Genomic DNA, 12740 nt, shown 5'->3' with positions numbered 1-12740 from the left:
CTCACATTCGGTTGTGAGTGCAAGACAATGGCGTGATGGAGAAATACTTTATCGAGAACGATGGCGCTGCTGCACATACCGGCGCATTGCCGATATGATCCGCGTCATATAGACATGGCGTTCTCGAAAGTGTCGCGTATCTTGGAACTAGTGCCATCGTTTCAAGCCGAGACTCGCTGTTTCAACCAAGGTGCAGCGGGTAAACCGACCAACAGACGCAAGCTTTGCGCCAGGCGAGGTGTTGTGATGATGTGATCAATCACTACACCGCTCCAGAGGTACCAAACCACTCCAATTTCATCTTTGTTCCTGGCTGTGAGTGGTCAACTCGTCCAGTAGCTGGACGGTCTCTCCAGGATTTGCTATCCATGCAGTTGTACACGCCAATCTTGCTTTGAAGTCATTGGCTCCAGCGGACAGGAATTGATCTCCAACATGCAAGGTCTTACTTCCCTCGATACCGCCGAGGTATCGTTGGCATGCGAGAACACCCCATCCCTTGTCGCCAATATCCACGAACACATCATTGCCTCCGTTGAAAGCGCAAAAAGGCAGCCTTCGTGCAGCTGGTGACATTTCAACAACTTGTTGCGTTACTAGTACGGTTTCTTCTAGTTGCTCACGGGTGAACTTTCGAGCTTTTGGCGCTGTGGTTGGAATGATCCCAACGGCCCGTTCTTTCCTCAAGATTTCGGCCGACAACTCCATGCCAGAGATACACTCACGCAGGGCTTTCTCAGCGACATCCAGCAAAGCTTGGATGTCTTCCTCAGTCCATTGTTGCATTTCCGGGAGCAGCCATTCGTTCCTTTCGACGTATCTCAGAAGGTATTCAGCGGAAGTGTCAAGTTGGAAGAGGAAGTTGCTTTCTCCGCCCAGGATGATCAGCTCTGGGTCGGTCACTTGTTTCAGGGTCACAGCGGCTTTGATTGCTTCCAAAAGGCCATAGAGACGGCCGTAGTATTTCTTCGCTTCAGTGTAGCCTGCTGCTGTCACGATGCCGACCTTGGTACCCTGAGCTAAGAGGCTCAAAATTCTTGGGATTACCGGATTGTCAGCGGTCAATGACTGACCATCGTCTGAGGAAGGAAGATATTAGCCGTGAAAAGATCTTGGGGGAAAACAGGGTATTGTGGGAGGGTCGGGTACTATAGGCTAGCTGCCCGCACATCAGAAAGCTGGGACAGAAGCCATTATTTATCCAATGGTTGGAAGTTGAACGACGAATCACCACCGTCAGATACGCACCATAAAGCGTCACATCCCCATCAAACGTCACCAGCTCCAGAGGCCCGCCCCTCACCAAACTCAGAACCTGCGCCGAATTCAAAATCAACCGAATATCGTTGAAAGAAGGCGGCACGAAGCGGCGCGAGCTGATCCTCCGCTGTCGGTCTTGATACTCAAACGCCTCTTCCAGCAGCAACGGCGTGAAAAAGACCCCGACGCTTGGAACTAGCAGCTTCAACTTGGACCGTTGGTGCGTACCGTCCCTTTGGTGCGCGATGTGGTCGTTGATCAGGTCTTCCACCTGAGGACGTGTAGCCGGTCAGTCAGTCTCGGTCTTAAGTTGGGAAATTTATTTGGAGTAGCAGAAGCGTGAGGGGCTACGGGTGTATGAGAGCAGGAGGTAAGTAGGTGCATATGGCGGGAAGGGTGCCCTCCAGCAGTCGATATTTCCCCTTCTTTCCTTCCTTGCCGTCGGGCTAACCAGCCAGGAGTATAAATACGTACATACATCATGCAATATCTCCGCGTACCGTCCGTGAGCCGTGCGGGCCATCTTGACCAGGATGTCCTGCCGGTTGTCGTATGCGGCCGTGGGCTGCGAGTGTAGCACAAAGGGGACGGCGAGGAGACCTTTGATCCATTCGATGAGCTGGTCCCGTCGATGGGTCTTGAGCGCGTATTCGACTCGGTAGCGGGTTGTCATCTCGGGTTGGGGCGGAAGTACTTGGTGGTATAGGTGAAAGCTTCGAGGTTGCCAGAAAGGTACCTTATGAGTGCAGGCCCACGGCTAGCGCCGGAGAAGTTCGGGCCGAGGATTCGCCGATGTAATTCTACCGGTTTCCTCCCGTTGCATACAACAACATCAATCACCCACCTTCCCCACCCCTCCTCTACAATCACTAACCCTTAACAAACCCCATCAATCAACCAAGTGGCACCGAGTTGCAACTCCTCTCCTAGCAGCCACATTTCGTGCACCGACTACTTTCATTCCCTTCTGAAGGGGGGAAGAGCGAGACTTCGCGCCCTTGCTGAGAGAGATAGAACTTACTCAGGTCGAGGATACGGAGATAAGGTGTTGGAGTGGATGTATAACGAACGGTTTTGAGGGTTCGGCTACAGTACAGCATTCGTGGAATTTTGATTGATTGATGGATCAGAGTATGTACTGGTGTGTATATGGTAGGAAATGCAAGAGACGCTTTTGTTCGGTTTGTCGTTGCGGAAAGACTGGCGGAGTTTGACAATTTTTCCCCTTCCCCCTTCCCGCGCCCCCACTCGATCGCCATCGGAAGCACTCTCCCACTACTTTCTTATCATCATCATTACCGTCATCACCCCCCATCGGGGACCGAGCTCCTGTACAACTGACTAAACGCCGACGACGGCTGCGCCAGCAGCTTGTACGGACTGTCGAGCTCGACCAGCGTCCCCTTGTCCAGCACGGCCACTTTGTCGAAATCGGTGATCGTGTCCAGTTTGTGCGCTACGGCGATGATGGTGTGGCGGGAGAATTTCTGCCGGATGATGCGCTGCATCAGCGCGTCGGTTACGTCGTCGAGACTGTGCGGATGTGGGTTAGTCGGTATGTAGGTATATAGTGGTGAAGTGGAAGTTGGGTGGGCAGAGGGTAGTGTGTGCTGGGATGATGGGGGAGGAGGTGCATACCTGCTTGTGGCTTCGTCGAGAACGAGGATAGAACTCTGCCTCAACAGCGCTTGAGCCAGACAGAGAAGCTGCTTCTGTCCATGGGAGAGATTCACGTCTTCGATGTCGGCGTCTAGGCCCCCTTTCCCCTGTATCCCCTCCCACAACCTTACATCCTGCAAAGCCGCAATGAGTGCTTTGTCCGTAGCCCGCCCGTACGGATCGATGTTCAGCCGCACGCTCCCATTCAGGAGGAATACATCCTGCGGCAGCCCGATGATTCGGGACCGCACTTCGTGTCGCGGGATGGTGCTCAAGTCCAGCCCGTCAATCGTGATACTGCCCGCGCGCAGCTCTAGCATCCGGAAGAGCGTCAGTATCAAAGATGATTTGCCGCTGCCGGTGCGCCCGCAGATTCCGATCTTCTCGCCGCCTCGGATGGAGAGCGTGACTTCTTTGAGGACCGCGCGGTTGCTCTCGTAGCCTGCGCTTACGGAGTGGAATTCGATGGCGCCTTGGGCGGGCCAGTCGGGTGGCAGTACCGCCGTCTCTTGGGACGTGTCCTCGGGGTTAGTGGTGCTGGTGAAGTTCCGGATTCGGCTGACGGCTCCAATGTGCGTTTCGAGCATCGTCCAGTACTGCAATACGAGCTTTAGGGTCTGGCTGAAGAGGATCACGTTCAGGAGCGCGATGCCGACGTAGGCGCCACTGAGGACACCGCGTAGGCCAGTGATGAGCGACATGAGCATTATGGCTATTGCGGCGACGAGAAGGTCGAGCACTAGTTGTAGCCAGCGCTGCACGGAGAAGAGGAGATAGAATGGTCGCTGCGACTGGTCCAGGAGGTGGCGGTTTTTCGCCTCTAGAGAACGTTGCCAGCCGAATGCGCGAATCGTGGTGAGTCCGGCGATGGTCTCGCTGAATAGAGAATAGAGTGGTGATTTGGCTTCGAGATCGAGGAATCGTAGTTGACGGGAGGTGCGCAGGTAGAATTTTTGGATCAAGTAGACGAAGAGAAAACAGACGGGGAACGATATTGCGGCGTAGACTGAGGAGATTCCGATGAGGATGATTTGCGCGATGCAGAGGATGAAGGCTGCAACGAAATTCAGTGCGGAGAGTGGAAGATCCATATCAATGAGTTGGAGGTCTTGCGAAAATCGGTTGAGCGTAACACCGGTGTCGGTCGTGGAGAAAAAGGTCAGTGGAGCTGCGAGCACCGTTTTCAGCAGTCGATGGTGGAAGTTTTCTCCTGATTGGGGTACCATGGTGATGATGATCTGCCAGCAACTGATGATTAGAGAGATGAGGCCCATCACACCGAGCATAGCGTAGATGCCGAGATAGTAGCCTAGCTTTTGGTTTGGGCGCTGAGCATTTGCGGCCGCCCACCAGCCAAGCCAGACTTGTGGAAAGGAGATACAGAATACGTAAGCGCACATGGCGACGATGAAGGTTACCACTGCAAACCAACCGACAGATCTCGCGTAGTAGGTGTAGATGGCAAGATCACCAGTTCGCTTGTTCGCTTCGAATTCTATCGTCTCTGTCGCTTCTTTGGATGGTGGCAATGTGGGATGGACGATTTTACTTGTAGTGGTCATGGCTAAGACTTGATCTAGGTTTGTCATCTCTGTGGATTGAACAGTCCAATCCGCTGGCTGCAGCTCAAAGCTTGAGACATAGCCGCCGGCTGAATTGAGCTCCTTAAAGTTTCCCTGTTCAGATATTTTGCCGTCCACGTCGAGGACGACTATGTGATCTGCGAAGGGAACTCGCCTGCTGGAGGAGGAAGCGAGGATACTGGTGGTACCTTGGCGGCGTAGTAACCCATCCCGGCCGAAAAGACTGTGAAAGACCCGCTGTTCGGTGTCCATATCTAGACCGCTGAGTACGTCATCGAGGATGCATAGGTCATGTCGTGAGTAAGCAGCGCGAGCCAATGCGAGCCTCTGGCATTGGCCTCCACTCAGTGCGATGCCCTTGCTTCCGATTTGTGTCTGGTCACCCAACGGCATCTGACGCAGATCTTCGTCTAGAGCACAAGCCTCGAGTATAGTGTTGTACCAACGATCATCATACTCGGAAAATGCGGTGATACTGTCCCGTACGGTGCCGTTCATGTGGAAAGGTGACTGATCGCAGTAGGATACGTCACCGGCAAACAGTTTGATGGTCCCGGACAGCGCAGGGACCTCGCCCAGGAGCGCTTTCAGCAGTATCGTTTTACCACAGCCTACAGGCCCCACTATCATTGTCAACTTTCCTTGCGGAATGCTCAGATTGATCGACGACAGCAGAGCTTCCTTCTCTGTTTCCCAGCCGAAGCTACCGTCTTCTACGCACATGAAGTCGGCATGAGACCCTGGAAAAGACATGATCCCTCTGTCATTTGTGGAAGTCATGCGAGACTGGGAGGACTTCTCGGTCCATCTGAGACTGTCACTGGCGCTGGTATCGCTTTGAGAGCTTTGTCCATTGTCAGATTCGTACTGAAAGGGCTTGATCCTTTTATCTACATGTTCAGGCGTATCCAAAAAGACTTGAATGCGGCCAAAGCAGCCTAAAGAGCCGGCAAAAGCACTCATGGCCATGATCAGCGAGGACAGAGGGTCAGCGAGAAGCGCAAACAGCGAAAGCGACGTGAAAACTTTGCTAGTATCCAGGGTGCTGTTACCATTGCTCCTTAGAGCTATGAGCGAAAAGACCATAAAAGTCAGGACGGGAGCAATCACAGGGGTAGTGTAAGCGAAAAACATGCTTCCAATTAGTAGTCTTCGGAAACTTTTGGAGATCTCTAATTCTTGCAACCTCAGGCTGTGCAGATTATCGAACAGAGTGTCGGCTAAGCCGCACATCTTGATGCGTTTCATCGAGCCCAGCATTTTTGTGGTGGCGCTGATTCGTCTCTCTATAGCTTCGAGCCAGAGAGCCTGTCTTTGCACCACCAAGTTCATGACGAATAGCGAGCCTAACAATGAAACTATGATAGGGAAAACCTGTCAGCACTGGAGACGTACCTAAGTTGCCACTTGTGGTGACCACGGTCGCTCCTGGTCAATGAGAAAGGTTGACTTGCCTATGGCCACTGCGATTGGAATAGCACAAGCTGCTCCAAGCTGCCGTTCCAGCAAGTAGATAGCAAGGGCAATCTCAATTGGATTCGCCCAAATCTCGTGCATTGTCTGCCATCCGTTGGTGATCCTTTCGATATCAGCACTCATAAGAGTCAGTGATGTCGCAGGATCAGCTGCATTTGCCTTCAATGACGATGTCTTGGCGAACAGCATCGAGACAAGCCCTCCTCTGGCCATGGTTATTGCGCGATACGTCAGGTGCTGGTATTGGCCGGTCGTGATGGCAATGCCAGCGTACACGAGAAAGTATGCGCCGATCAGGCCATAGCCTACGTTGTTCGGATCTTCGGACTTGGGCCGCGAGGAGAAACTGATGGCGCGTTGGATCAAGAACGGTTGGCAAAAATTGAACGCGATGAGGCCTAAGCGCGGTGGAACCGCTGAGAGAAGACGCCATTTGAGCCTGCCGAAATATAGAAAAAGCAGCGACCGGGGAGCCTTGGTCGGCACATTTACCCAAGCTGTCTGTAGTCTGTCGTATAGGTAGGCGCATGTTAGGTGCTTGTCGAGCGGAAGCAAATCTTCCATAGAGAGAGACCTTTTGAAACCATTCCGAAAAAGACCGTTGAGCCACCAGAAAACCGATCGGCTAAATAGTCCGCTGGTGGCTTCGGGCGAAGTCGACTTCCATTCAGGATGCAAGATACTGCGTTTTTCGACCGCCTCAAATATGATGAGGAGAAACTTGAGTGTAAATGCAACGGTAGTGACAGCAGCGACAGCATCGTTGTAAGATTGCAGCCAAAGTGTTCTGACTCGAGCGGCATCAAGCAGAAGTGTCAAAGACAAATAGGACTGTATTACTAAGGAGGGTCGGATGGAGCGCTCGTGCTCCACGAAGGAGAGGATCGCTAATGCAAGAGCACCCACTGAGCTAAGGACAGCATCCGCTACCGATGCTGTGGTCTTGGTAGCTGTCGGCTTTGCCCATAGCGCAACGAGAGCGAGCTGCGTCGCTCCGAGAACTGCATAGAGAACCTGCACCGGCAAAGTTTCAGCTTCATTCCAACGAGCGGTGCAATGCGATATGCAGCGTTGGGTGGGGCCACCTACCAGTTTAGACGCTAACCAAGAACTCGGATCGACTTTGATGGTTCTTCGAAAGAGGTATGAGATTCGAAAAGGTACCACGATGAGCAGCAAGGCCAGGGGGAGGATTGATAGAATGCTTTCTTCGAACAGTAAAGTGAAATCAAACCCGCCGCGGCAGCCTTCTGCATAAGGACCGAAGGTGTCATCGACTTGCTTGCATGATTCCGGTGTCGCCATTCCCGCTGTGATGGAGTACTCGACAAGACTGTGGCATGAAATGCAGCTCTCGCGCAGGGTCTTGAGGCTGTTGATCTTGGGAGTCCTTTGGTATATCCGAGAGGAAGTTTTTCGTGAGCATGAGATTGACGCGGAGTGCGTGGATCAGACCCGGTCGAGCATACGTGGGGAATGCATTCCCATGAGGACGAGGCTAGGAAGCACAGCTCGGTTGCCAGCGTCCAGTGTACAGGTACAGGGTGTGCAGCGGATTGGAACGCATCATGTTGAGTGCATGCTTGCCTGAGTAGGGTCACAACTTGCAGCCGCTGATGCAAGGTTTACCTCTTTCGGGTAGTTGTAGCTTTATTGTTGATGGCTCTTTGATGGACGGCAACACTGGCTCCATCCCGGTTGTGCGGATAATCAGCGCTAACCTCGTTGGTCATGTCCCATGTACCTTCAGAAGATGAGCTGTACCAGATCTCCTGTATTACATTTCCGGCTACTCGCCTGACGTCGTGATGTGAAGTATGAAGCTGCAGTCTATCTAAATTAGTGTCCCTTGGAACTCGATAGTGTGATTTCATCCCAATCCTCGCCTGGGAGCGGCGAACCCGACTCATCGGACTCCACACATAGAGAGCTATTTACTCTAAGAGGTTAGAGATGTATTCGGAATGGGGGCCGTTGTATATGCGCCGGCTAGAGGACGATTGAAAGCAAGGATGAAGACATTTTTCTGTACGGTCATTGGACGAACCACGTAGCTAGTCTGGTCAGGATTCGACGGTTAGGAATAGGGGAATTTTAGAATGGGGGGAAGAACGAGATTTTTTAATCGAATTTTGAATTTTGAATTTTGAATTTTGAGGGTTTTCCCGTTGTCACAGCCAAAGCTGCTAAGCCTGGTTGAGTAAGTACAACTTAAGGTAAAGTATTAAAAGTAAAACGCCTCAGCGGCTTGAAAAACTTGACACTTAACGGCATTTTCCAGACTTTGCCTGAAGCAGTATTGTGGCGTCTGGGGGAATCGTCACAACATGACTGTTCCTTGGCTAGAGAGCAGGCTAAAAACGCTAAGGATTTTAGGGCTAAGGTACCTTAAGTAGGGCTAAGTACCCTAGGGCTAAGTATCGAGTAAAGTACCGTCACTCTTCCCTCCCTCCCTTCCGTATCTACCCACTCACTACCTGCTCAGAATTCCATCAGACTAGAACATACACAAATCTAATTTCTATCATGACCCTCCAGGAATGATCAAAAGTCTTCATTGAATGATCGGCTCATCATCTAATCATCAGCGGCATCGACATGGGGTCGGAGATTACCTTACAGAGTATGAGTGAATGTAGGTATACCCTTGTGCTCCCTGCAAGATCAATGCAACAGCGATCCGAGCACATGGCGTCGCATGCAGAAACGGTCAACTCGCATGAAACGGTAAACTTAAGCGCTTTGCAGCATTTTCCGACCAACCAAACCAACTGTGCTGCGTACCTAGCTATTTTGGCTTTGTTCGTGCATACGACTAATCTACCCAAATCATGTAGCTGAAAATTTCAATCTTTCTACCCCGCAATACCCCCACGCTCCGCCGCTGCAAAACCAAGAACTTACCTGAACATGACACATGTAAACCTGCTGATTGAGATGCCTCCGTGATGCCCAACCTCCACCTGCACAGGAACGGGACAAGGACAACGATCTCTCAATTAAAATGTCTTGTCAGACCTGCATACTGGGACAGTGCTCGCTTGTAAGCGAGCATGATTGGTCGACAAACCCTCTTTTACCCCAGCCACGCTCTCCTAAATACTATCGAGGTACCTTTTGGGAGATCAGAGAGCTTCCTCTTCCCTGTTGCGGAAGTATGCCAGCGACGCTATGGAGATCTTGGCGCGTCATTCAGAGCGAGACCTGAGACCTGACGGCCGCTAACAGGACCCCGGTCTGACCACACTTGGAGCGTGAATCCAGCTTCAACATTCTCCTTCCTTAGTCGTGTCACTTGGTGTCGCCGCCAAATACTCCATCCCTTCAAGTTCTCAGGACTCCACAACGGAACGGCGCCACAAGCGGGTCGCATACCACATAGCGATTATTTTGATGTAATGGAAATCAAACTACTCTCTACAGGAATGGCAGCCGTTGCATTAGCCTGTCAGCCTTCCGGTTTTGACCGTTACGGAAAGCCTACACATTTGGTGAAACGTCATCTAGGGATCGCCTTGAGCAACCAGGATGGAAACTTGGTTTCTGTCTGGGAATACGCACAGAATGCAGGCCGGTCTCCTTTGGGGTCCACTTGCGTGGAGCTCGGTCTGTTGCTAAATGAAGAAGTGACCAATCATGTCGGCAATGGAGGCCTCGGCGTCAAGCATCACCTCCAGCTAATGCTCACGAATAGCGGCGGAGCACAAACGTTCCCAGTTCGGTCCTTTACATCCTGCAGAGCGAGAAAGACTGCACACTCACAACCAAATTTCAGGAAAGGACCAGACACCTTGGCTTTACGATCTTCAACCTCACCTGTATCACTTACAGAATCATATCTAGACCCGAAAACAGAGAGCACAAGTCCTCGTTACCCGCAAGAAAGTCGAACACGCAGCCATGTCCCAACTGGAAGCAATGTCTTGCAAGCTCTCTCTACTGGACGGGGAAGACACTACTAGATCTCGGCTGATGATGACTGAAGTGGAACTTGAGAATCCAGACAGACTCCAGAATCTAGGCAAGGGAGACCGAGCATCTTTCAATGACATGCTATGTACCGCTTGGGGCCTTCTCTTGCGCTGTTATACAGGCCAAGACAATGTATCCTTCCATTTTGGACAGGGCAACGTTGATGGCCTGGCCTCAAAGTCAGCCATACCCCGAGACCGCCAGTCCATTTTTCGAATGGAGTTTTGCGAGCAGGAAAGTCTCTCGACGTGTGTTGCGAGGGCGAAAGATAGCTATGCAGATAATGAGCGGGGAGTTCCGTCTTTAGTCTCAACAGTATCGGACTCGAGATCTTTCTCTGCGTCACATTACCAAAACACCCATGTATGGGTCGAGGACGCTAGTTGTGAAGATACGCAAGATGTTACTATTCAAAAGGTATTCTGATCCACCAGCCCTAGTTTCCATCAAGAAGTAGAATCTGACATCTGCGATAGGGAGACCTTTGGCTCCTTGCGGCCTTCACATATAGCACGGTGAAGCTGACTTTGAAATCGCATAGCTGCGATGTCTCCCCAGGCTATATGAAGATTCTTGCAAGCACTCTCGATCACCTATTGACTACCATTGTTGTTTCGCCAGAAACGCAATTGGTGGACTTGAGTTACGTAAGCGACCGCCAGAAGCGTCAGATCGATCTTTGGAGTCAGCCTCCAATTGAGAAGTCTAATGAGTGCGTGCATGACATAATCCATGGACAGGTTCTGAAGAACCCCGAATTTGAGGCAGTGTGTGCATGGGATGGGTCTCTGACATTTCGTGATCTGTGGATTCATGTTGAGCGCATGGGACGAGTCTTGTCAAGTATGGGCGCTGGCCCGGACGTCGTTGTGCCACTCTGTTTCGAGAAATCCATCTGGACGACGGTTGCAATACTGGCTGTTCTGGAAGCGGGAGCAGGATTCTGCCTTCTAGACGCCACACAGCCAATGACTCGTCTTGAAGGTCTCACCCGCAAGCTTGGGGCAAAGATTTTGCTGTGCTCACGGACGCATTACCAAAAGCTATCATCTCTTGTCGATAAGGTCCTTGTGATTGACGCTGAGACACTCAGGTGTTTACCTGGAAGATCTTCAGATATAAGGACTCGAGCTTCGCCATCAAACATTGTCTATGTCGTTTTCACGTCTGGGTCGACCGGAGAGCCCAAAGCGATTGTCATTGAACACGGCGCATTTTGCTCAGCTGCCAAAGCCCAAGAATCAGCGCTGTGCATGGACCGGGGCCTGCGCGCCCTACAATATGCGTCCTATGTGTTTGACGCATCCATCCAGGAGACTCTTTGCCCTCTCATGCTCGGGGGTACTGTCTGCGTTCCGAACGAACAGTCGCGTATCAATGAACTTGCCGCAGCTATCAACCAAATGCGAGTAGAATGGGCTGTACTCACACCTTCTGTTGCCAATTTCCTCACTCCTTCCGTAGTACCTCGACTGAGGACTCTGCTTCTTGTTGGGGAAGTAATGAGCCAGGAAAACATCTCGACGTGGTCTTCTATCAAACTCATTAACGGCTACGGTCCAGCTGAATGTTCAGTCGCTGCAGTGGCAAATTCTAACGTGTCTGCGAACAAAGATCCTACTCAAATAGGACGTGGTATCGGCGTGCGGTGTTGGCTTGTCGATCCACAAAACCACGAGCGACTTCTTCCTCCAGGCTGCCTCGCAGAGCTTGTGATAGAGGGTCCTACTTTGGCACGAGGATATCTGAACGATCCACAGCGAACACGCGATTCTTTCATAGAGAGTCCTGCTTGGGCGACCAATGGCGGCGGAGATTCTCCCAAACGATGGATGTACAAGACCGGTGACCTTGTCAGATACAACACTTCAAATGGTATGCTTCATTTTGTCGGACGCAAAGATACACAAGTGAAGCTTCATGGACAAAGGATTGAACTCGGCGAGATTGAATATCATCTCGCAAACGAACCAGCTGTTCACCAGTCCGTCGTATTAATGCCCAAAGCTGGTTTTTGTAAGCATCGTCTTGTGGCTGTGGTCTCTTTGCAGGCTATATCAGCAGCAAGCGTTGGAATGGACGGCTCCGCTCTTCAATTCGTCGATAAAGCGAAGCAAGAAGAAACACAAGCTACTGTCGCTATGGCGCGCGAAAGAATCTCAAATCAGCTCCCTGCTTTTATGATTCCTTCTATTTGGCTTGTTGTCCAATATGTACCACTTCTGAAGTCTGGAAAGCTTGACAGAAAGGTGGTCTTCAGTGAAGTCCAAGACATGAGTGAGGAGACATATGCCCAATGGGTTCGGGGCGAACAGAAGGAGGAAAAGCCAGCCACTGACCTCGAGGCCCGGTTAAGATCGATTTGGGCTGACGTCCTGAACCTGCGGGCCACCCAGATTGGCCTGAAACAATCATTCCTGAACTTGGGAGGAGACTCCATATCCGCGATGATGGTACAAAGTCGATGCAAGAAGAACAAAATTGGCATCACAGTCCAAGATATCCTTCGCACAAGATCGTTGTCTCATCTCGCGACTGTCGCAGGAACGGTTGGCCAAAGCGTCAAAGAAGCTGAAGTGATCGAAGAAGATTTCGATCTCTCTCCAATTCAAAGCTTGTACTTTGAGTTCCCTGACCGCAAAGGCCACTTCAACCAGAGCGTCTTCGTACGTTTAGCGAAAGCCTTCCAGCCCGGCAATCTGCATCAGGCGATCAAGGCCATCGTGAACCGTCATTCAATGCTGCGAGCTAGATTCCGTTTGTCGGCCTTTGATGATGAGTGGAAACAAC

The 12740-nt window shown here is 51.4% G+C and overlaps 3 protein-coding genes across 3 annotated transcripts; all 3 read right to left on the bottom strand.

Moving 5' to 3' along the window:
* Positions 1 to 297: 297 nt before the first annotated feature.
* Positions 298 to 1933, bottom strand: HO133_001609 (uncharacterized protein; the record flags this gene model as incomplete). The annotated part of the gene is made up of 3 exons (XM_037292537.1): positions 298 to 1079; positions 1249 to 1531; positions 1739 to 1933. The coding sequence occupies 3 exons, from the start codon at positions 1931 to 1933 to the stop codon at positions 298 to 300; spliced, it is 1260 nt and encodes a 419-aa protein (XP_037151076.1).
* Positions 1934 to 2564: 631 nt separating this feature from the next.
* Positions 2565 to 5762, bottom strand: HO133_001608 (uncharacterized protein; the record flags this gene model as incomplete). Its single annotated transcript, XM_037292536.1, has 2 exons — positions 2565 to 2793; positions 2899 to 5762. The coding sequence occupies 2 exons, from the start codon at positions 5760 to 5762 to the stop codon at positions 2565 to 2567; spliced, it is 3093 nt and encodes a 1030-aa protein (XP_037151075.1).
* Positions 5763 to 5897: 135 nt separating this feature from the next.
* HO133_001607 (uncharacterized protein) lies at positions 5898 to 7283 on the bottom strand (the record flags this gene model as incomplete). The annotated part of the gene is made up of 1 exon (XM_037292535.1): positions 5898 to 7283. The coding sequence occupies one exon, from the start codon at positions 7281 to 7283 to the stop codon at positions 5898 to 5900; it is 1386 nt and encodes a 461-aa protein (XP_037151074.1).
* Between the last annotated feature and the right edge of the window lie 5457 nt (positions 7284 to 12740).

The sequence above is a fragment of the Letharia lupina genome (assembly GCF_014066315.1).
Source record: "Letharia lupina isolate WasteWater1 chromosome Unknown contig_13, whole genome shotgun sequence".
Lineage (NCBI taxonomy): Eukaryota > Fungi > Ascomycota > Lecanoromycetes > Lecanorales > Parmeliaceae > Letharia > Letharia lupina.
The sequence above is the reverse complement of the archived record's forward strand: the minus strand, read 5'-3'. Positions and strand labels throughout refer to the sequence as shown.